Below are 26,230 nucleotides of genomic sequence, written 5' to 3' on the forward strand. Positions count from 1 at the left end.
AAATGGACCAAAGCAGCATTGTTAATATATCAGCCCAAATGATAACAAGAAAAACGGACAAAAACAAAAATCACACTATTTGTATTAGCTTATGCCAAACTGTACATTTAGGTAACCTGATGCTCAACATGACCACCATGGGGCAGCATTACCTTTGTGATGTGACTGAGTGTCTCAGTATGTTCTGGATGAAAAAGAAATCTCACAGTCAGTAACACTGCCCCCACTCACCTTCCATGTATGAGGAGAACAACATCTGGTTTAGGTTAACCATATATTTAGCATTCAGCTTTGTGTATGCATGTGTGTGTTTCCACTGCTGCAAACATTATTTCATTGCATTGAATTGCATTCTCTCAAACTGCTCAGTTGTGCAGCTGCCTCTTGGTGCTGTCAGTAATTGGCCACCATGTTGTGGTGTGGTGTAACACCGTGCTTTCTGGTTATTAAACAGAACATCCTGTAACTGTAAAGTCACGAGTGTTTGCTGTGTGGCCATCAGAGGTTGGGTATGCTCACTGTGTGTGTGTGTGTGTGTGTGTGTGTGTGTGTGTGTGTGTGTGTGTGTGGTGTGTGTGTGGGTGCGTGTGTGTGTGTGTGTGTGTGGTGTGTGTGTGCGTGTGTGTGTGCGTGTGTTTGTGTGTGTGGTGTGTGTGTGTGTGTTATATCAAGAGATTGAGGTTAAATAAGCATGTTACTAGTAGTTAAAAGTCCACTATTTAGGGAGGTAATGCCGTTTTTATCCAGAGAGTTGTTCAGTACTTTACTAGGCAGCTGCATGTACAGTAGGCCTACTTATCTTAAAACTATGGTTAAACAAACCAATGAGCTTAAATCAGTCGAAATAATCCATAAACTGTAAGACTTTCTTTTACCTGTGCATATAAAACTTGGGCTGCCTCCATGAATGAGATCATCATTGTCAGGCAGGACGAAGGGGCACCGCTGCTGCACCTCCAGGCAGTACTGACCACAGGGGATTGGCTTACTGCAATGCATCTGGGTGGTCTGGAAGTACTGAGAACACAGCCAGGGCTTATAAACCATCTAGTTGGGAGACATAGAGGTGAGAGCAGGGGGGAGAGGAAGACAGGTGGAAGGGGTGCAGAGATAGGAAATTGAAGAATTAGGGAGGGTTGCATTGGATGATGATACGCATGCACACACTCACATGTAAATCAACCATGACCTCAACAGCCATTGATTCTCACAGGACTGATCAGATATCCTGGTGATCCTGAATTTCACTGTTTAATGAATGTGGATGTTGCTGGGCTATCATCACTTTGACAGTCAATATATACAGTTAGACCCTCTCACAACGACTCGCACATTTCATGTTTACTTTGTCTTGCACAGGATTCTGAATAGGATTTATTATCTTCAGGTGTTTCACTATGCCCACAAATCAATAGTAAAATCAAATTCAACTATAACTTATAATTGAATGGGTCTGAATTGAATTCACCTTTCACTACCAAATTGAAAACTATTTTATACAATTTCAACAATCTAAATAATGAATGGTATCAGGGCCTGTATTATGTCATGTTGATTTTGTCTGTGTTCATTTCATAATTTTTTCTCACCCATGTTCTCAACTCTATAAGTGCACAAGTGGGGACAAATTATTTACTTCGCACCTATTTTTTTTCTCAATGTGATAAGCTATTTGCATCATGCAGTATTATCACCTGCAGCAATAAACTGGCATTTCCTGTGAAACTCTCCAGGGACTCCTAGTCAAGCTAGCACCTGCTATTAGCTAATCATCACGCCTAAAACAGTGCATCAAACCATAGGTCACATAACTCCCTGCATACGCACTGTAAGTGAGGAATACAAACTGTTCATAAATGTATAAACAGATGTTCGTAATAATTCATATGTAATATTTAATTAACATAATCCATATTCATGTTCATGTATTGTATGCAATAAATGCTCGTACAAATTAATGTGAGCTTCGTATGGATGAATCAGAATCTCTTACATGAAATAAGAGCATTACACAAGCACACCAAATCGAATGATTTTCATTACAAGTCCGAAATATATTCCCTATACAGGGAACAAAAAAATACTTTATGAATGTACACAACAAAAGGTTGCTTTGAACTGAGCTAAAAACACATCTGTAAATGTTGACGCAATCTAGCCAAGATGTAAAGCAGAGGACAGGGGAAGAACACATTGATGGTACAGAGTGAATTGTACATCCTTTATAGTGAATAACAGACATTGCAGGCTATGTTTTATGACAGAGGTTATAATGATAATGATGTTTGGACTTCATCAAACATAATTAGTAGGTTTCATATTAAAATATTTTTCCTGAACAATGGAGGAGTTAACAATGGTGGATGATGAGGGATATAAACCGCCTTCGTTTAATCCTGGCAAAAAGGTTTCAAATTATACAATATGTGATAAAAAACAAGTTTAAAAAAGAGGATGCATTATGAAACTATTCTTAGAAATGGTGTACTGTAAGTTTACATGTTGTCATAATAAAGAGATTGCTTGACTATTGTCTTTATTGTAAAAAGGTTCCTATTGTCTGCCACTCAAATATCCCTTGGGCTTATAATGGCCATACTGAGATGTCCTTTTGTAGCATCTGTAATGATATAATGCATTGTATCATCTAAATATTGCTCCAACAATAACATGACTGTTCGGGATGAATCATCTGTCATGCTTATTGCCGACTGAGAGCCATGTATTATATGCATGACCGAACATGTGCACATACGGACTTCCTGCACACATGCACAGAGTCTGTACAGTAAATTGCTCTGCGCTAATAATTTGATTTGCAGTCGAAGATAAGGTGGGTTTCTGTGGACACCACTCACACACACACACACACACACACACACACACACACACACACACACACACACACCCCACACACACACACACACACACACACACACCACACACACACACACACCACACATAAATACACACTGCCCTCTCGCTAATCTACCACTGTATAAATGTCACAAATGAAAATGTGTAACATGACATCATTTGACATCTTGTCCATTCAACAGTAGATGGATATTCTAAATGATTTACACACTGTGCGTCTGTGTATGTTTGAGTATCAGTGTCCGTGTACGTGTGAAAGTACACAGCAGTCTTTTGCAATATATTTTCCACATCAAGTCCTCGTGTTTCCAGTGCTGTGGATCCTTTAGCTGTCAGCATGGGGACATAAGGACGAACTGGGGTAGATTCTGCAACGTTACACCAACAATGTCACTGGCAATGAGTGACAAGTAGAGTCTGTTTTAGTATTTATCAGACATTTTCCCTACTCAGCAGAATCTCAGAAAACAATGTTGAAGTCAAGGTCTATTTGGTTGCTCTTAAGCTCAGGCATGAATAACAAATTCAAAAACTGAACAATATAATAAAACAAAAGAGATTAACTTTAAACTTCTCCTCAAGGAGGTTAGCCTGACTTTAGCATAACAGAAAAGGTCTTGTGTGAGAGGCAAACATTTTCCATCCGCTTTTCCATTCCCTTTCATCCGAATTCATGTCAGTGTTTAGTAAAGCTTATTTTCAAGGACAAAGAACTACAGTCGGTTTGATCTAGGTGACACTTTCACCATGCAACTTGAACAAACTAGCATTCCATAACCGGCAAGTCAGCAGAACATGTCTGAACTGCAACAGATGTGGGGAAGAAACCATGTCTTTTTTTGGCCCCTTTGCACTCATTTTCATGTTAGTAGTGCCCACTGGCTGCGGCTGCATGCACACTGAAGACTGTACTGTTGACCCATGACTAGTTATCTATCATCCTGCTGTCAAATCCCAGAGGAGGAGAAAGAGATATGGAGCGAGAGAGATACGAGGAGTGGCATTATAGAGATAGTGGTAGGATGGACTCTTTCTCTCCTTTATATAACAATATAACAATCTGATGTGTACTCTCGACCGCCTTGGGGAGACGGCAAAATACTGCTTTCTCCTCAGCGAGTTAGAGGTCGGCCAGCTGGCTCTCAAAACTTTATTCTCCTTTTTTCTGTTACCTTTCACTACCTTTAACATCTCCCACTTGCTGTTGCTGTCTGAACTCCTCCCCCTCCTGTTTTGTGTCATCGTTCCCATGGAGGGTGTGACTGCGGCACAGTGTCCCAAAACCCACCTCATTGTTTGATTTGCTAGTGATGCTTTTACCGTAAATTCTCAAATGGAAGCACACGTGAAAAAAATAAATATATTTTCATCACTGTTGGCAAACATCAATGTGATACAGTGGATCGCAACACTGATTTATTAATTGAGTATTTATCAATAAATAGTGCACAATAATTAACATAAGTATGACATCACATCAGTATGACATTGCATTACATTACATGTTACTTGTTAGACGCTTTTATCCAAAGCGACTTACATGACAGCATAGTCACATGATAATCTCTGGTCTATCTTTTATTTCTTGATATGTCCATCCTTTCTCTGCATTTGTATGCACATTGCGTCAGATAACAGCAAAGTGGGTTGTACATGTAATGCATAGAAATGAATAGATTTAATGTAAATACTTGCATAGGGGGAAATGAAGATAAACAAATGTATAAGCACAGTTGGACTTTAGGGTTAAATGTTTCAAGTGCCTTAGTTGGGTCACAAAACCCAATTTCCAATGCTTTAGTTCAGTTATAGTCTTTTAATTTGTTTTGTAAAGCACTTTGAATTGTTGCGTACAGAAAAGTGCTATATAAATAAACTTGCCTTGCCTTGCCTTGCCTTACAATCTCTTTGAAAAACACAGATATATCTATAGGTGGCATGAACGCAATCAAAATCAACGGAAACAATACAGTGGATAGGAACAGATGCATGTTTGCTTTAGGCATTTTAGGTGAAAACACATTTGCTAAAGGGCGAAAATTACAACCAAAACTTCAACGAATATTTGTTGCTGTCTGAATTGTGTGACGACATGAATATACAAAGACCACAGACCTGCATAAAGATAGATATCAGCTGATAAAGGGGGGCGGAGTGGTTGTTCACCAATAGGGAGGATGGAGTTTCGATCCCCGGGCCCCTGCGGCCAACTTGTCGAAGTAGTGGGCAAGATACTGGAACTCCAAATTGTTCCCTATGGCATAGCTGTGTGTGTGTGTGCGTGTGTGTGTGTGTGTGTGTGTGTGTGTGTGTGTGTGTGTGTTGTGTGTGTGTGGTGTGTGTGTGTGTGTGTGGTGTGTGTGCGTGTGTGTGTGGTGTGTGTGTGTTGTGTGTGTGTGTGTGGTGTGTGTGTGTGTGTGTCTGTGTGTCTGTGTTTGTGTGTGTGAAGATTTATCACTCCTTGAAAAAAGGTGAAAGCCTCTGCCTACAACTGGGTTGTAAAACCACTTGAGAAGTCGCAAAAACTAGAAAAGCACAGTATAAATGCAGTCCATAAGAGAGGGTCTTGATGAATCGTGTCTGTGTATTTTATACAATCACACACTGAGGTTGTGTTTATTGTAACAGCAAAAGTATGTTACTAAATTGCTCACTGATCATGGTTAATAGACCAAAAGGGGTCAAAGAAAGTTTGAATTTGAATATTAAAAAAAAGGACAGTTAAAATGATTTGGCAGCAATCCAGTCTGCAGCTCAACAACGCATACAATTTTGTATCTTTGTTATATTAAGTACCAATATGTTACACCATAAATCCCACTCCCCTCCTGGTTTACTTGGCTTTCTGCAGTGTTGCGACTCAGCTGTCTCGTAGATTGGATTATTTCATAACGATTAGGGTAATAAGGTTATAATTGATGGAAGGCTGATCCTGGCCTGTGGTATTGGTTTTAAGTGGCCCCGGATGGCCCTGCCTTGTCAGTGCCTCGTCTTTAATGTTTTGTCATTACTTGTGGTTGAGGCTAAACTGATGTCAAAGGCTGAGGGGAGATGGTAACAACACAACAGATTACTGAAACTCATTCCTCTTCAACATGAAGCGTAGAGAGGCACAAACATTCAAAAACTCAGTCTCATGAGCCGCCTCATCAATTACAACTAAAACAGCTATTCACTGCTTCACTGCATTTAGGCTATCCTCTTTTCTTTTATCCGCTTTTCTGCTCTGCTTATTTAGATGATCCTCAGCTTAAATAATGAACCAGGACAAGTGTACAGCACAATAGTTGGAATTTAAATGTGTTTTATTTGAAAAGGGTCGATGCTATTTAACAAAGATCCAATGCAGAGCATGAAAATGGTGTGCTGAATAGAGTTTGTAGCTATTGCACATTTTCAACTCTTGTCCCTGGTATGGCTTTTACTTGTGCAGTGTGATTAAAATACACAGCTTTTAGTAGCATAAGAGCACAATACACAGTGATATCATAATACACACAGCAACAGGGTATACAGCAATACTCTTACAAAGACACCTTAACAATTCAAGGTACAGGAAGCTAAACTTCTCTTTCGTTTGCTTTTAGCCATTATTTTACAAAATTAGTAAAGCACTCAAAGCATACTTTTAAGATTGTGTCAGGAAAGTATAAGTCAAGTAAAGCCTCATCGTCTCTGCTTTTAACTCATCTTACCAGGAAAATACACAGAGTTTCTTTTTTGTTTAACCTTAATAATCATTCTAATTGTATCTTCATACTCCAAATGCTGTTAGGTCTTCAGCTGCAAAAAAAAACCTAATTACTAATTATAGTCAACAAGCACTGGTAAAACAAATGCATCTTTAATGTTTGAATGAGCTTGAAAACGTTAACGATTGTTGGCGACGTATATATTTTTTAACGAGTATTTACAATATTGTAAATACTCGTTAAAAAATATATACAATGCAAGTTTTAATTAGTTTTATTGAAATAAATTAATGGACCCTATGCACTATATATACCGTCCACTGAATGACATGTAATTTCCCATCCATCGATCATTCTGTATGCTCTCCACAGTGCTGGATGAAATGAGTAGTCCATTCAAGCAGTGACAGTAAGGCCGTCCAAGATGAAAAGAGGTCAAATAGAGGTTGTGCTTTAGTAGGAGCCAGCATGTAAACTATCACTTTAAATCCTACAGCAGCAGCAGCAATGCCCCATGGGAATTACACTACAAGATGGGAGGCTGAAGGGTCAAATCACAAAGGTTACACTAAATATAATCTGGAAAAAAAACATCCACATATGTAAACAATGAGTATGCATGGCTAAACAACACCGGTAAGTCAATGAATGTAATCAAGCGTTAACTCAAACACAAAGACAAATCAAACCATGGGTCTCATGTGTATGTATAATCAATTCAATACTACCCAAACTCCCCTGCTAACATAAGCAAATAACATTTAATTGGCTGTGATGGTGCATTTCCCTTTTTATGTAAAGTGAAAACAATGCATGTGTGTATATTGACTAATCAAATCAAATCAAGTTTTATTTATATAGCACATTTATAAACGATTTTTGGTCGATTCAAAGTGCTGTACAAGTCTTAGGAGTCAGTGCCTGTCAAGCGTACAAACGGTGTCAACAGCAGTTATTAACCCTTATGTTGTGTTCGGGTGTCCCGTGACCCATTTCAAGTTCAAATTATGTAATAACTACGCTCTAGTTTTTTTTATCGGAACAAGGTTTCATGATATCCTCCACAACAGCTATATAAACACTACAAAACTGAATAAAAAGAAAAAATACAAAAAAAAGTGTATCATTTGGTGTGAAGAACCCAGCAGAATTGTTTTGGGTCACTTGGGGTCAAATTTGGCCCATCAAGATTCATCTTTGACTTAGACACCCCACCCCCATCCCTTCATCCACTGTAACAATATTTTTTGCAACATGCACCTGGTCTCGCCTCTCCCTCTGCCCCCCTCCCCCGACGGGAACCCAACCTTTCTCAAAGAATATGTACACTAACACTTGAACCTGAACACACACATGCATGTGTGCAATATGTGGTGTAATGTGTTTTGGAGCCATACAATTACAACAGGATTGTACGGTTATGAATGCATAATAAGTTAGTTATGATGTAATTAAAACAATATTGGATGATAGTCATTATTTGTGTGTGTTTTGGACTGAAATAAAATCATGGGTCAAAATTGACCCGCGAACACCATGAATGGTAACAGCTTTCGAACACAACACAAGAGTTAAGGGAAAATGTAATGATCTAAACAGGAGAAACACTGAAATAAAAAGGCACGTTTAGCCAAGGTGGTTAGAAAACCCAATGAGATTGTTTTAGTAAAACAAAAGGCGAGCAAAGCTGCCGGCACGTCGACTCTACACACACAATTCATTGATTAAAATAGAAGTGGCGCAGAAAGCACTCATGCAACTCCCTGAGAGGCACCTATTCAATTACATTCATGTTATATTTGGATGACTGTGTGGAAATATGAGGGCTGGTTTTCATTATGACCCACCCGCTGTTTGTGGCACATGCTTAACAAAAACGTGTGCACATACACACAAGCGGTCGTGAACAGCTAAACACCACTTTGTATCTTTTAATATGGGCTGCTTATTTTGGCAACTAAAGCCATGCTAATGTAATTACCACACGCCAAGGGCATACAGACAGTATTATATTGAGTGAGGTTATTAAAAGCAGAATATGTCCAAACAAATAAAGAGACAGAGGGGGAAGAGTGTGTAGAATAACCTCAGTTTAAAGACATGGCCAAGTTCACTCAAGTGTTTTCCTGCGACGTTTGACAGGGCATGTTTAATGTAGAAATCGTGTAGTGGGATGCTCAGGAAAAAAAAGCATTAAGAGCGCTGAATCTCAATAGCATCAGAATAGGGATACATGAAAAATGAATGAATGAAAGATACGGTCATGGCGTGTGTGAATTAATAATGAGGAAGGAGTTGTTCACTGCCTACAAGAGTGTCGGGGGGTTCAGGTGTGAGCCTCCGAGACGATCTGTTTCAGAGTCAGGATGTAATTCTGTCGGGACCAGTTGATGAAGTTATCACCTAGCTAGCTCCCATTACACACACACATTTATAAACATTAAATATGTAATATAATAATAATATATATGTAAAAATAGTGTGGGTTATGACTGGTGATGTCTTTTTTTTACTGTTACTATGATCTACAGTATAAGGTATAAGGAAGACAAGTGGTTCTGATTCAGGCACCAATAAGCACAGTTTACACTTGACTAATTTGGGCCCTATTGACAACTAAACTCACATTTTGGCAAGGCTCAAGGTTTTATAGATCGGCATGATATTTCGTCCGGATATATCATGGTTCCCAGAGATGAATTGGAATGATTTTCTTTTTTTAAGCCTTTTCATGTAGCTCCACCAGCAGGTTTACATAACAAATTAAGCTTGGCAAAAAGTTAAATTATGCCTACTCTATCTGTTAATTTTGTCCTTGTTTTCTCCTTTCTTGAAATTCTCCCACCCATTTCTTTAAATGGTAAGGAACGATACAAGAATACGTAAGTCTGAAGTGTTGACAACAGCAAAATGCAACAGCGAAAATGTAACAGGGGAACCGAGAGCAGATCAAATAGGAAGTAGTTTAATACTAAAACATGACCTTACTATCAAACACAGTGAATTCCCTCTGCCGTTAAAGGTAAAATAACAGAGTTACAAACAGAAACAGTTTGACCCCTTATTTATTTTGAAAGAGCATTGGCCAGAGGGGAAACTCATTGGGTTTGCTGTGAACCAGCCAAGAATACGTTCACATGTTTGTACTCCTGTTAAGATTAAACCCTAAAACTCCTCTAATACAGAACACAGATGGCAGAGACAAAGAGAGTGTCAGAGAAATTAGGCATGCCAGGGTGGAGATAGATGAAGGATAAGAACATTTTCTACAGGGAGCACATCCATATGCACAAAACATTTGCCCTAAAACTCTTTTTGTTGATTAATGGAGGTTATCTGGATGTAATTCATCGACACTGTCCTGCTGACACACTATGATAATTAATTTGACAAAGATAATTATCAGCAAGACGGGCCTACTGTTAGTGAGAGTGATGAATCAACACCCACTGCAGTCATACAGCCTGCTGTTAGCTCTGCTGGTCCATACTTGTCTGCAGGAGTCTTTACCTGCAGCTCAGCTATAAACTCTCATGAGGCTCTCATTCCTGCATTCCCAGCCACGCAAACCTGTTAAATACTGCAGGTAATCCCAGCGATAGACAACTGTTCACCATAAGTATCAGAGGAAAATCCCTTTTCTGCTATCTCTCCTGCTGCTATGCATGACTCCCCCCCCCCTTTCACCACCTCACTCCCCCCCCATGTCTCCCTCTGCAGTGTGTACTGCAGCAGTTGGATGAAAAATGGCCTTGAAGGGGGGGCTGGCGCAAGGTTGCCTGCAGAGACATAACAGATATACACACTCACCTTCAGACACTCTTTTTAGCTTTGCTGTGCCAGTTCTCTATCTACCTTTCACTCTCTTTCACAGGAAAAAGCATTTAAAACAGAGAGAGAGAGAGTTACAGACGGACGATTAGGGACAGTTGCCACTGACCGAGCCAGGTCAGCCATGGCAGGGCCGGCTCTAGATAATTTGCAGCCCTAGGCAAGATTTTAGCTGGCGCCCCCCCAGCCAGAGAATCATACAATAGAAAATATAAAGATCAATAGAGTATACAAGGAATACACAATAGATTGTTGGGGTGGACGTCACATCCTCTAGGGGGGTCCGGGGGTATGCTCCCCCGGGAAGAAATGTTTGAACATTTTAAAGTAAAATGCTTCAATCTGGTGCACTTTGAGCAGAATTACTACTAGATCTAGGGGTACAACTCTAAAACACCCATGTGAAAAAGATCGGTTTACATTTTAATAATCAAATAAGTATGTGAACATAACCAATAACCTACCATAGCCAATAACGTATTTTTGTTGTTCATTCATATCTTATTTTACCTAGTCAACATTTATTTATTTATGCATTTTTTCTTATCTCTTTATAATTATATTTTTGGTTTACTGTCCTATAGTATACATTGGAATGATTTCAAACCTGTTTATTCCAATAATTATAAAGGAGTGCCTTGGAAATAATTATGTGTTTACATACATTTTTACCAAACCGTTTGAGACCCACTGAGATAACTTAGACTAAAGTGAACTATCTAAACACTCAGAGTCCTTTACCTCACTGAGCTGTAGTTATCAGCCTCTCAGTCTGACAGGAGAGGACTCTCCCTCCACATTATTGTAGAAACATCTTCTTATATCCGTTAAAGCAGCTAGCACCAGATTCTAATAACAACAGCACTGGTACCGGTGCACTCTCCCTCGCTCACTCGCATTTTGGCTGTGAGCTGCGGGCGCAAGATAAGCCAACATTCCCCATTTTCATCACTTACAGCGCCCATCGTACAGGGCAAATGAAACATGTAACCGGGGTGAAAAGGGTGTTACATTTACTTAATTATGAATATTGTTACATCAAGGCCGAAAATTAGTATGAGCACCAACGGTCAAAACATTTTTTTTTTATATCAGCGCAGCGCCTCCCCAGATCTGGCGCCCTAGGCGAACATCTATAACGCCAGTACTACGGGCCGGCTCTGGGCCCTGGGTATCAGATCCCTTGAAATTGAGCCCATATTAGGAAGGCCCCAGGTCCAGACAGTATTTGTGGGCGTACACTCCAGTATTGTGCTAGCGAACTCTGTGGTGTATTTCCAGCATACCTTCCAATTGTCACTTGAGAATAGCCAAATTCCTGATATGTGGAAATCCTCAACTGTAATTCCCATCCCTAAGAAACCTCATCCTAAAGTCCTCAATGACTTCAGACCGGTGGCTTTAACGTCATTGGTAATGAAAATGTTTGAGAAAATTGTTAAAGGCCTTGTCATGTCAGTAGGTGGTGAACTTGATCCACTACAATGTGCGTATCAGGCAGGGAGAGGCGTAGAGGATGCAAAGCTTTTTATACTGCACACCCTCCACAAACACCTTGAAAAGCCACAAGCCCATGCTAGGCTTTTGTTTGCTGACTTTTCTTCAGCATTTAACCCAATGCAGCCGCATCTCCTGGTGGAGAGCCTATTATGTCATTTTAAGCTGCCCGATCAACTTGTTTTATGGATTTTAAACTTTCTAACTAATAGAGAGCAGAAGGTGTCTGTCAATGGACGCCTCTGTGACGGGCCCCAGAGCCTGGGGCCTGTGAGTGTGTGAATGTTGCAGGTCCTGCTATGGGGTGGAGCTGAAGAGGCCAATAAGTGTGATCGGGGACACCTGGCCGGAGGTGCTATTTAAGCCCAGCTGCCCGGAGTCACAGGGCCGTCATGACTCTCTCCAAACCTGCTGCGGAGCGACTTCCCACCGTGATCCTTTCACCTCATCCATCCTCTCCTGTTTTTTGGTGTTGCCAAATAAAGTGCCGTGATTGTTGGAAACTTTGAGCGTCTCTCCTGGTTTTTCTGTTGTGGCCAACGGGCCGGTCATAACACCTCTCTGACTGTCATCACTTCCACAGGCTCGGCTCAAGGATGCGTTCTTTCGCCCCTACTTTTTATAATGTACACTAGGGATGTAACGATATATCGAATATCGCGATATCGCCGTAAATAAATGTCTCAATACCGTCGTGAGACTGACAAAATCTACCGTGATTTTCTTTTCTTTTTTTAAATTCTTTTCTTTTCTTTTTTTTAAATATTTTTTTTTTTAAACCTTTATTTAAACAGATGGTCCCAGCATTGAGATCATCAATCTCTTTTTCAAGGGACACCTGTCCAACATGGCAGTAAGTAGGTTACAACATGAACATAAAACAACAGATAACACAAAAGGACATTGTATTTACAGGGCTACATGTACATACATTACATTACATATCATTTGTTAGACACTTTTATCCAAAGCGACTTCCATACATTCAGTACTGTGGACAATCCCCACAGGAACAATTTGGGGTGAAGTATCTTGCCCAGGGACACAACGACATGCTGACTGCAGTGGGACTCGAACTTGCTACCCTCTGATTCGAAGTCCAGCACTCTATCCACAGAGCCACAGCCGCCCCATACATACCTAGAGACATTGACAAGTACCAACAGTATATTTATATCTCGCCCTGTCAATAAGCCTCACCTTCTTGGGAACAACTGTATTGTTTTTGAAGTGGTGGAGAGACAATGCACAGTTTTACCCACTGCTGTCACCCATGGCCAAAGCATATCTCTCTGTCCCAGCAACATCAGTACCAAGCAAGAGAGTTGTTTCCACAGCAGGGGATATTGTAAACGCCCAAACATCCCAGCTTCTACCTGGAAATGTGGACATGCTCATATTCCTAAAAGATAACCTTGATGATGCTGAGTGAGTGAGTTAGAGTTGAGTTACTTAAAAAACTAAAGTGAAACTTGATTTATTCTATTGCAGGGTCTGATTATGATATTGTTGACACTTTAAAATACTACTATCCTACTAAAATGATGTACAAATCAGATTTATTATTTAATAAAGAAAAAAAAATTCAAGTAAAAAAAAAAGAATTCACATTATTTTTCAATATCGCAATAAATATCGTACCGCGGACTTTTTATCGTGATATTATCGTACCGTGAGTTTTTGGTATCGTTACATCCCTAATGTACACTGATATATGCAGGAGCATGCAAGACAACACCTGGTTAAATTCTCTGATGATACCGCCCTCTTGTCCCTCCTTGGCGGCTCAGAATCAGGCCACGAGTGTGCTCTTACTGATTTTATTTCCTGGTGTGATGACAGTTTTCTGGATTTAAATGTCTCTAAAACCCAGGAATTGATAATTGATTTTAGACGTCACAAGGATGTTCCTAAGGAGTGCATCATTCACAATGACAAGGTAGAAATTGTCACATCATACAAATACTTGGGCACCATTTTCGATGACCACTTCAAATTTGATGTGAATACTGAGTATATTGTGAAGCGGGGTCAACAGAGAATGCACCTCCTTCGCAAACTGAACTCTTTCTCTGTCAGGCCCTTCATTCTTTGTCGTTTTTACCAAGCATTCATTGAGAGCCTTATTTGTTTATCTTGTATCTGCTGGTTCCATGGCCTTACACTGAAAGACAGGAACAGCCTGAACAGCATTGTTAAAACCTGCTCTAAGATCATCGGTGAAACAGAGAGACTTAAACAGAGACAGAGAGAGACTGAAATTCCTTCTGTAACCAACAGAATATGCGAAAAGCAGAGAGCATTCTGGCCTCTCCGGGTCATGTTCTTTCATATGAATTTCATCTGTTGCCATCAGGGCGAAGATATGCTCTACCTGCTCTAAAGACTAATCGCTTTTCAAAATCATTCATCCCTTCTGCACTCAAACTTTTTTAATTCTTGAAAGGCTTTTAACTTGATTATTTATTTATTTATTTATTATTGTGATGCTATGAACTATTTATAGTGTAAATTGGAATTATTCACATCTCTGCTCCCGGGTGTATGTGTGTTTTCTTCCTGTATGTTCCTGCCTGTGTACATGACATAAACTGCTGCTCATAACCAATTGCCCCTTGCGGGATTAATAAAGTTGTTGATTGATTGATTGATATCCTAAATTGGTCAGTGCATAAAGTATGCAGCATATGTGTGCATTCACATACACAAAAACCTTTCCTCAGCACTTCAATTAAGATGTGTTTGACTGTTCACATCTTTATAAAAAGAGTTATATCATCCGGATAAATCATGAGAGATTAAGTCAGAGATAAAGGAGAATGAATCCTGGAAAGATTGCCACTGAAGTGCATCTCTGCTTCAGTTATTTGATTTTACAGTTTCCGACCAAACTGTCAATCCCTTTCAACAAAATTGTTGCTTACTGTAAGGATAGGACCTTGTGAGTCCAAGGTCATGCATTAATTGCATGCAGTGTCCTTTTTGTGAAAGCATATCTTCCACATTGTCGCATGAGTCCATACATTTTTGGAGATTATTATATGTATAAAGAAAAAAAATCGAAGACATATTTAGCTATATAAAGGTATTACAATAATTATTCATTGAATCCGCCCTAACTGCTATGCTGCGTTCAAGTGTAACCCTCTCCCCTAGAAACAACCTCTACATTGTTTTGCCCTTTATTGTGTTTGAAAGACTCAAAAGTGCATAACGTGCTGTAATAATCACTGAGTGTGAGCAACCAAATTAGATTACTTTAGTTAAGCATGAACACAAATAAGGTGCTGTCAACATGTGAGATACACAAACAATTATTGATGTCTATGAACATCCTTACTACACTACAAGTACATACAAACACTCATATACATACACATGCACACACGCAGAACATCAGCACTATCAACTGTTTAATGATCAGATGAGCAGCCACCAGAGCTGAGGAGGTTTCGATAATGGAGGTCTTGTCCGGGCAAGTCCAGCAACAAGCTGGCTGTGAACATGACGACAAGCTGCTTAAATACACTGAACAAAAATATAAACGCAACACTTTTGTTTTTGCTCCCATTTTTCATGAGATGAACTCAAAGATCTAAAACATTTTCTATATACACAAAATAATATTTCTCTCAAATATTGTTCACAAATCTGAAAAAATCTGTGATGCAGACAATACAAGACTTACCATGCAGACAAACGCGTAAAGGTGGAACCGAAATTAAACTTAAATGTGATGAAGGTACTGTTGAGTTGAGGTAATAATATGACCCTAAATGAGGACCTTAATTAGAGGTGGTGATAAAAAAAAATCGAATTAACCAGGAATGTACCATGTCATTTGATAGCTATCGATGCCACCCTTCATATCAGATGATATGCTACTAATGTGCACTGTGTAGGCTACAGTATATTGTGGTTGTGCCTATTGGCTCTGAATGAAAATACAGAGTCTGTTTTAGCATATTTATGCTGCAAATTCAAAATCAAGACAAAAGCAGGCAATAGCGTGATGAATTAGGATATTGGAATAAACCAATATTTAGTCTTGTATCCACGCTGATTAATGTGTCCTGCCAGCAATACTTTCTCATAAACACTCAACGTTATTTGCAACTGTTTTTCCATTCACAACAGTAACAAAGACAAATGTTTAAGACAATAAATAAGGACAAATACAGGAGTACATTGATTGAGTACTGTGTTTAATTTTAAATGTTAGGACTGACTGATACACAAAAGGGTGCTTTAGGCTTACCTTATGACATTGTGGAACTCTGTATCTCTGATTGTAACAACTGATATATGCTGACATGGTTGAGTTTAGGATAAATGTTGCTGGCCAGCCTAAAGTTGGAATATTGAACAGTTTTGTCTTTAAAGCAGTGGAAAGACACTTGAACCATGCAGTATTCGAAAAGTGTATAAAACTCATGCAAGTAAATAACAAGAAGTATACATTCTTTGTGAGCAATGCTTCTGAAAAGATTCATTTCTAATATACATTTTCCACATAGAAAGAGCACACTAGAGAGAATTTCTCCATATTATTTGTGTGTGCACAGATACCATATGCACGTACACACACATGCATGCACAACACAATGTGGAACACGTCACGGCAGTGAACTGAAGCTCTCTGTTCTGCAGCTGCAGTTTGAACCATCATATAACCCGGAGCTTTGCACTGATCCAAATAAGCTTTCCATTCCCACAGAGGAAGTTGGTCCCTTTGGGAATCACTCCCAGTGGTACAGGGTCTCCATAGAACCACAGAGGTCAATAGTGCCTATGCATTTTGACCTCAATGAATCATTAACCTGAGTTACAACCCCCTTAAATCCCTCAGCATTTCTTCTCCTGTCACTCTGCCTACCTTCCTTCTTAGTAACATCTTTACCCGTTTCCCTGGTTACAGTGTGGCATCTGCTAAAATATCACTGATCTCTCCTTTTTCACACATTTCTCCTTCTCCAAAACACATCTATTGACACATTGACATGCGTACACAGAGACTACATTTATGAGTCTTTCTAGCAACAGCACTGCAGCACACAGGTTGCTTTATTCTCTGTCATTTCTATCCAACTTCCTGTCTATCATAGCTCTCCATCTTTTCATGTTCTCTCTGATGTTATCTTTTTTTATCTCACATATGGACGGGAAAGTGGGCCAGGATTGGCAAATGTTTGAAATGCAGAACAAAATGAGAAAGGAATGGTAGAATCTGACGGGGTCACATCGTCTGGGCCAAGCCTGAGACATCGGCGTTTGCTTGCCCCCAATTAGGCTAAAAACTACAGGCGGAAAGTCTGAGTCTGATATTTTCAACCAGGCCACATTCAACACATGTGCTTCCTTCAGTGAGAGAAAGAAACAAAGTGGGAAAGCAAGGGAGAAATAGAGAGATGCAAACATTAGAAGAGGAGGAAAGAGAGACTGAAGATAAATTGGTCAGCCCTCCCCCACCTCCCTCTCTCCCTCTGCCTCTCTCTCTCGGGACTGCTGTGTGCGAGACTGCAGATAGATTCTGATGTTCTCATTTATGTCTTAATGATTGGCTTAGTATGCAGCTTGTGCTCTGCAATGCTGCGCTTAGACAGAAAGCAAGATCACAGAGCTATACGAGCATACATCGGAGCTCATACAAATATAAACTGTGAGATGAAAGGAATGACAGAGATCTGATGCATGCAGGGGCTCATACAGTAGATGTATGTTTCTGTGGAACTAGTGATGACACTATATTTGGCAAAGCACACTTGGTATGTACATATATTTGATCAGGTATCAAGTCAGTTGGAAGTCTGCGGTACAATATTCTTAAAATACACCACAACTGAAGCTAAAGTATGCTATTCACTGACAGTGCTCTAAGGGTGGATTGAGGTAAGAGAGGGAGGCAGGCAGAGAGAGATGGTACTTGTAATGACATGTCACATCATCATGGGTGGTTAATGCTTGAAATTTCAGGATGAGTGTCCCTTTAGTAAACAGCCGTATCATTTGAATATTTCATTGAGGACAATTAGCAGCTTGTTTACTTATTAATCTGATTGCTGCTGCCAGAATAAGCTGAAGCTCTGTATCAAGGAGGAGACATGTGCAAGCAGAGGAGAGCAGAACAGTGCAGCCCCCACACTGCTGCTAGGCCTACTGCAGGGAGAAAAAGCATCACATTTACACTGAATTATAATGATAGCTTGGAGAATATTACCAGAATTGAGATAAGCATTCAAGGCCTTAGAAATATGCACCTATAATGTCTATTTAATGTGTATCCATGACCACCATACAATGTCAACCTACTGTATGTAGACAGCAGCATTCTAATAAGAACAACAGATATGAATGAAAAGCATTTCCAAATATACAGACAAAAATAATGATTGTCCAATTATGGCTGAGCAACTGTGACTTCATAGGCCTGTCACACTTAGGAAATTAATATGATTGACAAACAGGTAATATTAGCAGCTCTAAAAATGCTCATTATGCAATCCTAAACCCTTTACTCATTTAGTTCAGGCTGAGCATGCAGCTAACAGTGCTAACAGTGCTACCAGTGCAAACAACTCCAAAAGTGCTGACAGACCTACAGTGTTAACCTTGGGGGAACTGGATGTTGTTTTTTACGTTTCCAACACCGGGTCAGGAATGAGTAATTAATGGGCCAGATGTATGGGAGCCCTTGCAGATTTGCGACCATTAACTGGCTGTGTACCTACATGCATGCACTACGTGAACTAAGCATAGAAATGCTTGGATAACAACACAGGCAGAGGTTAGGTCACTTCATCCTCTGCCCAGGATTACTGCAGTATTACTGTACAAAACATTGTTTGCAGCAATATTGATTTTCTTACTGCCGTATATAGAACCAGTAAGGTTCCAGTGTTGATTCATAATTGAAAAAAATAATGTTGAGTACAACATATTGTGTGTTCCTCAGTTGAATGTGGATCCATAATGCATGTTTAGAGCCAAGCAATGACAGGTCCATTAATCAAAGCTATATATCCCATAGAGGTTGTGCAAGAACATGGCTGCGTCCCAATACCTGCGAGCTTAGTGCAACTCAAGGGCCTACTCAACCACCTTAACTGTCATCTCACATTATCGATTCACACCACGGTATGGCATGTAACATACTGTATTACGTATTCACATTAAGGACTAAATGAGATGATGGGCAACTGTGGTTTAAAGAAAGGTTCACTGCTTTGTTTCAAGGCCTCCCTTCGTCATATCCAATATTTATCTGAGGCAAGAACAGGGCTGTAATTCCATTGAGCTTAGATAACAACATAGACCATCTAATAGCTTCATTGGCTGGGAGATAGCGAGCCTGGGGGCCCAGCTCACCACTGCTTAGGGGAGTTGATATATGAGAGGATGAGAAGAGAGCAGAAGGGAGGGGAGGTGTTTTGGGGCAGCAGCAGTTTCCTTTAATAGTAACACTGCAATACCTGCAGCACCTACTGTATGATCACGTGTAAAGTGCAGGTGCAGAGAGTTTTACATAAATGGTGTGAGTATACCATGTGTGTGGTGTGCGTATATGTGTGCATTTCACCAGCTCTTCATAATCCAGAGATGTTCCACTCTGCTGCCTCTATGATGAGGAGGAGAGAACACAGGAACTCTTGGTGCACTCTGCTCCACTTCCAAACACCAGCTCCATGTAACAAAGGCTAATTCTACACTTCAGTCTCATCAAGTATATGTGTCCTCTTCAGCACTGATCACTGTCACCCACTCATAGAGGGCTTGCTTAATGAGGAACATTCTCACCAACTGTCTGATGTGATGAAAGTGCAACACTCTTTTCTGTGCACTGCAATAAAACCTAATTTCAATAATTGATAGCCTGTATCTCCCCGCAGGTCACGATCTGCTCAGCTGGACGTCAGAGTTCAGGGCCCTTTCACATACATCTTCTGAGAATAGGGTTTAGTGCCGAGCTGTAGTAGGATCCGGGTCATGTCATGTGACCTTGTTCATGTCAGGACTAGCAGTAAAGGACAATGCACCCCTTCTTAATTTTTTATTATTGTTAACACATCCCATGAAAAGACCAAAAGCAAGCATTAGATCATATCTAAATAATGTCTGACTCATCGTGTCTGTGCCTCGCAGCCCTAAGCCCATTCATCTCAATTGAAGACATGAATCTTTAAATATGGGTCTGAATATAGAACATACTTTAATTTTTAAGGAAGACACTGTAGTTTTCCTTTTTCTACTTTGCTGGGGACAGGTCTGACTTGCTGGCTTGTTTGTATTTCGTTAAACCAATCACAATTGTCTCGGACGGTGCTAAGCACAGGATGCAAAGACGTTGCCCTTGCTAAACAATCACATGCAGATAGTGGAAGGGGAAGAGACTGCAGCGTGAAATACGAAGTTAATGCCAGGCCTTACTTGCTGGTTAGTCCAGTGGTTCCCAAACTTTTTGGCACCAAAGGACAAGTAAAAATCTCAAGGCACACCTATTGTGTAAAATAGCCCTTATAACACGTGTTATCACTCATATCATGTAAAATATCTGTAAATGTGCATAATTATTTACTAATGCCAAATAAAATGTGACAAAGACAACTATATTACTCATGAAATATTTATTAACGAAATATTTCAGAAATTAATTTGAAACTTTATCAAATTAGGCTTCATCAAAGCAGCAACACACTCATTTAAAACCAGACAGGTCACAAAATAAAAAATGAGGCAAAGGAAACTCAGCAGAAATTCAGCACAGAGAACTGTCAATGCAAGGAAGCTGCATTGTCCATGGTCCTGAACTACAAATTATAAATGTAACATTCAGCAATCAGCATTGAAACATGTGCTATTGTAAATATTTTGCCGACTTACAAATTAGTGAGATACATGTGCCTGTCGGGGCGCGCAGAATTGTTTAATCCTTGGTGGCACTGAGGAGAGAGCCACTCGCAAGTCCTGTTCAACAGAGCCGTGACCTCCTGTTGTTCTTCATGTAAATCATAGTAGAGAACGCCAACTCCAGAGATGGGGTCGTTACTTAAAAAAATGTAATATATTACATATTACTTAAAAAAATAAATAATATATTACACTACTTCGTTACTATCTACATAAAGTAACTCGTTATTTTACTCGCCGAGCATGTACGAACTGCGCATGCGTGAGTGGCAATAACTTTCCTTACCAGCAGGCGGCGGTAGTGTGTATTTGTCATTCAAAACAGGCAACAACCGGAAGGCAGAGAAGAAGACAGACTACGTGATATAAACAAACAACAAATAGCGTGGGCGGTAGCTTCACCTTAGCATGTGTTCTTTGCAGGTGCTTGTTGAGGTTTGACGTGGTGTTTGCAGCAGTGGATAACAGCTTCTGGCCTGGACACAGTTTTGCACTCTCACCGTCACATTCCTGTCTATTCTTCGGACGAACTCAAAAATAATGGGCATACCTCCACCCCTCGAAAGTTATCGCTGACTCAGCCATGTTTATTGGCAGCACTGCACGTGGAGATGTGGACGTGCAAGTCGTGGCAGATTACGTACATATAAACCCTACAAAGTACTGATTATAGTAAATTAAAAAATAATTATTTTTGTGTAGTTGTATATTGCAATAATAGGTATGGTTGTCACAAAATCCCACGGCACACCCGGACTTGCCTCACGTCACGGCACACCGTTTGGGAACCACTGGGTTAGTCTATCACTGCAAGCATTTTTTTAGACAACATTTGTTAGAATAAACAAGTCAAGATACCAAGGTTCTCATTCATAACACTCCGTTCGATGTCTCACTATGGGATGCGCCTCATCGCGGAGCAAACAGAAGCATCAATCTCATTACGCCAATCCTGATTGGCTGGTGATCTTGACGTCAGCGTCAGGGAATTCACCCCCTATAAGTAGCTTGCGCCACGACGCATGCATCATTCAAACACCTCTTCTCGCTTCAGAGCACATCTCTATAGTAGCCGGACAAGCTTAACGGTCCACAGACTGAACCCAAATATAACCATTCTTCGGTCGACGGGCGCTCGCCGGGCTACTCCTTCTGCTTCGCAAGAAGACGGTAATACTACACGCCAGTTAGTATTAAAATCGACCTCGCCGTTTCTTTCCCCGGAAAGTAAGGTAGGTTTTGATTTTTTCTCAAGCTAGCTACGCACCTGTTGCTAGCTAGCTTCCCCTTACTACCGACACCACGGTAGCGAGGACGCTTTTCTTTTTCTCTCTCACGGAGGAGAAAAGGATTAGAAGTATATTGACACACCAGTCAATATTCTTTGAGAACAAAGGACCCACGCCGTCCCCTTTTTCTCCGGATTAAGGACTGTGGTGTAACACTTTTTCTCTCAATGACGTACCTGTTACGAGCGGGTCCTCTCCACGCCACGAGGCGAACAAGATGGACGCCTCTCCCCCTCACACCAGAGGAGTCAGGGGACTCGGAGTGCTCGGTCATGCGGCTTGCGGGTTGAAGATAGCAGGCACAGACTCACACCAGGTCTGCTCGTCCTGCCATCGGGCTGGAACACCCAGGAGGCTATCGACAAACCCCGGCTCGTGCGGGCATTGTTCCCGTTTCACCCGAAAGAGCCTCCACCGACGGCTAGCACACCAAGCTAGCTTGTTGGAACAGGACTCCCTCATGTCCACTGATTCGCCGTTTGGGCAATCAAGACATGGGGGCGTCCGCCGCAGAGACTGAGCCCCTCACTGTGTCGGTCTGGGGGCTCACTAACAGCGGCAGCTGGCGGAACCGGGATCCCCACGCCGTGTCAGGGCCGGGACCCGTGGCGGCAAAGAGACGCGGGGAGACGGAGCCCACGCCTCACCAGGCGGGAGCTCCCGGCGAGAAACTAACCGTGGTCTCGCCCGCAGAGGGCTCGGCACCTGCTCCGGCATACCGCCGATGGAACTGCTGGTGGCAAGCCCACCTCCTACCGGAGGATGGCCCGTCACCAAGCAGAACCCCACGCTGCCAGCGAAGGTGGACCGTTTCCAGTCGACAATGACTGAACTGTCCTACAGAGCCGCAGCGTTGTCCGCCAGGGCTCTGAACGTTTCCTCACTGCTAACCGCATACCAAGCGGAGCTCTGTGAGGATATGGTTGAGTAATCCTGGACCGGCCGTTCTGGATGAGTTGGCCGCGGTCACAGACATTTGGTCTCCGTGTCCAACGCTGCGCTTCCCGGCCACGGGCAAAACAATGGGGATCATGGTGGTGCAGGGAAAGAGCTAGAGTGGCTCAACCTCCAGACCGGGAAAAGGAGGATGTGCTTGACATGCCCATCGTTCCCGAGGGGGAAATTTTCGGCTCCGCTCTGTGCCTCCATGTCAGAGGAGATGCGAAGTCGAAAAAGAAGAGGAAGAGGCCTCCACCTCTGCTCCCTCGAAGGGCCCAGCCGCTGCCTTCGCAGCGGCAGCCTTCGTCCACAGCTGCTCCGAACCCTGCTCGGTTTCAAAAATACCGAAAAACGCAGAGGTCGCAGTCCGCCCCGAGTCCCCAGCCCAGGCAGGGGACGAGGGCGAGCTGGCCTAAGAAATCTCCGGGTTGCCGGCTGCAGCCCAGGCGCAGGCCAACCCAGAATTTCGGCCAGCAGTCGAGGAAGAAAAGAGCGAGCGGCGTGACAGGCCCCTCCTTCTCCCCTCTGTGACAGAGCTGGAAGTCTAACGGTTCTCCATGCTCTAAATGTGTTCCCCGCCGCCTAAGAGATGCCTCACACAACCATCCTCAAGGTCCGCGTAAACACATGTCACACACTTATTGATTTTTCTGTCATAAAAACATTTTACGCTGACGCATCCAGGCTTCGAGCCAAGGGCGCAGCTCGAAAATGAAAAGAAAAACATAAACAGTCGCGTCAACTGTTCCCCTTCTGAGAGCAGCTACGGCCTCTCTCAAGGGCGGACAATTGACGTGGTCTGTGAAGGCACCAACCGTCACCGCGCATGCGCAGTGCCGGCTGGGGCTGTAAAGGCACCACCGTCACGCGCATGCGCAGTGCCGGCGGGTCGTGAAGGCACCCGTCACGCACATGCGCAGTGCCGGCTGGAGCTGTAAAGGCACCACCGTCACGCGGCATGCGCAGTGCCGGCTGGGGTCGTGAAGGCACCACCGTCACGCGCATGCGCAGTGCCGGCTGGGGTCGTGAAGGCACCACCGTCACGCGCATGCGCAGTGCCGGCTGGAGCTGTAAAGGCACCACCGTCACGCGCATGCGCAGTGCCGGCTGGGGTCGTGAAGGCACCACCGTCACGCGCATGCGCAGTGCCGGCTGGAGCTGTAAAGGCACCACCGTCACGCGCATGCGCAGTGCCGGCTGGGGTCGTGAAGGCACCACCGTCACGCGCATGCGCAGTGTCGGCTGGAGCTGTAAAGGCACCACCGTCACGTGCATGCGCAGTGCCGGCTGAGCTGTAAAGGCACCACCGTCACGCGCATGCGCAGTGCCGGCTGGTGTTGTGAAGCACCGACCACCGTCACGCGCATGCGCAGTGCCGTGCTGGAGCCGTAAGGGCACCACCGCCACGCGCATGCGCAGTGCCGGCTGGAGCTGTAAAGGCACCACCGTCACGCGCAATCGCGGCAGTGCCGGCTGGTGTTGTAAAGGCACCACCGTCATGCGCATGCGCAGTGCCGGCTGGAGCTGTAAAGGCACCACCGTCACGCGCATGCGCATGCCGGCTGGTGTTTGTGAAGGCACAACCGCCACGCGCAATGCGCTGTGTCGGTGGGGGAGTGTCGAAATGGGGCACCACGTGCTCAGACACTGGAGGGCCCCATAACACAACAAATAGAGACTCAGAGGGGGAAGAGACGTGACATCTCAGCTGGCTCTAAGGAGCATACAGCGGGAGATGCTCACGACATCTGCTTGGGTTTCTCAAGACAGTTACACGGAGCTACAGACTCCAAGTACACCGTCACGCCCCCCCTCGCTTCTCGGGCATTCTGGCATTCGCAGGCCCGAGGAGAGTCAGCCCATATTCTGGAGAGAGAGATTCTCTCACTCCTAGAAAAGAGGGCTATATCTATTGTACCCCGCTGAGCAGAGTCAGGGTGGCTTCTATTCCAAGTACTTCCTCGTTCCCAATGGGGAGGGAACGGAATTCGGGCCAATACTTGATTTGAGGGCTCTGAACAAATATCTAAAAAGATATAAGTTCAGAATGCTCACTCACACATCTCTGCTGCCGGCTCGTCGACAAGACGACTGGGTTTACAATCAGTCGACCTGAAAGATGCGTACATCCCAGTATATTACCCACACAGGAAATATCTGGATTCGCATTTCAGGGGGATCTGTTATGAATACAGAGTACTCCCCTTCGGTCTGTCTCTCAGTCCAAGGGTGTTTGTACGATGTACAGAAGCCGCGATAGCCCCGTTAAGACAACAGGGTATCGCCTGGCGACCTACCTGGACGACTGGCTGCTTCTCGCACAGTCGGGGCAGGAGGCTGTTACGCAGACAAATGTCCTCGTAAAGCACCTGCTCAACCTGGGTTTCATAATAAACACAGAGAAGAGCATGTTGTGCCCCGCGCAGACTATACTCTTCCTGGGTTTACAACACCTGAACTCGGTGCCCTTTTCAGCTCGCTTGTCAGCGGATAGAGTGACATGCCATGGCGTGCGCGGAGAGTGTATGGTTACTGTGAAATGCGTAATGGCACTGCGGCCACTGGCTGCACCCGACTTTTCTAGTACGAGGTGTGCCTATGGGTTGCTGTCCTTTCACGGAAAGTGGTCACCGCGGACGCATGTCTGACAGGTTGGGGAGGTATTTATGAAGGTCGCCCGGTGAGGGGTCTCTGTAGCAGAGACCGTCCAGCGGGCGCACATAAATTACTCCTGGAGCTTTTAGTGGTGTTTTCTCACCCTAAAACGCTTTCCTGCCTTTCCTCAGGGGACATCACGTTCTTCGTGAGGACAGACAATACAACCACAATATCGTGATATTAAACCGCCAAGGGAGTTTGCGTTCTCTCCAGTTACACACACTGGCGCGCAAGACTGATCCTATGGAGCGGTAGACGTCTCCTCTCTCTGAGAGCGACGCAACGTACTGGGATGATGAGAACCGTCGCGGGCAGATCTACTGTCCAGAGGTATACCACTTTATGCAGACTGGACTCTACATCCAAGGATTGTGAGCCAGCTGTGGGTGCGTTACGGCAGAGCCGCGGTGGATCTGTTCGCATCGAAAGACAACGCTCAGTGTCAGCGCTGTTCTTTTCGATGCGCGATCTAAATGCACCTTAGGCGTGGATGCACTCGCGCACGATTGGCCCCCCCGGGCCTTCTGTACGCTTCCCACCCCT

General features: G+C 43.0%; 1 protein-coding gene across 1 annotated transcript in view; it reads right to left on the reverse strand.

Moving 5' to 3' along the window:
- LOC117535786 (transmembrane protein FAM155A) overlaps nt 1–26,230 on the reverse strand; it is a 110,379-nt gene that overhangs the window by 5,666 nt on the left and 78,483 nt on the right. The window contains exon 2 of the mRNA XM_034200343.1: nt 876–1,047. Coding sequence (XP_034056234.1) covers nt 876–1,047 — 172 coding nt within the window. The remainder of the gene's footprint in view (nt 1–875; nt 1,048–26,230) is intronic.

This window comes from Gymnodraco acuticeps, unplaced genomic scaffold (assembly GCF_902827175.1).
Source record: "Gymnodraco acuticeps unplaced genomic scaffold, fGymAcu1.1, whole genome shotgun sequence".
Taxonomy (NCBI): Eukaryota; Metazoa; Chordata; class Actinopteri; order Perciformes; family Bathydraconidae; genus Gymnodraco; species Gymnodraco acuticeps.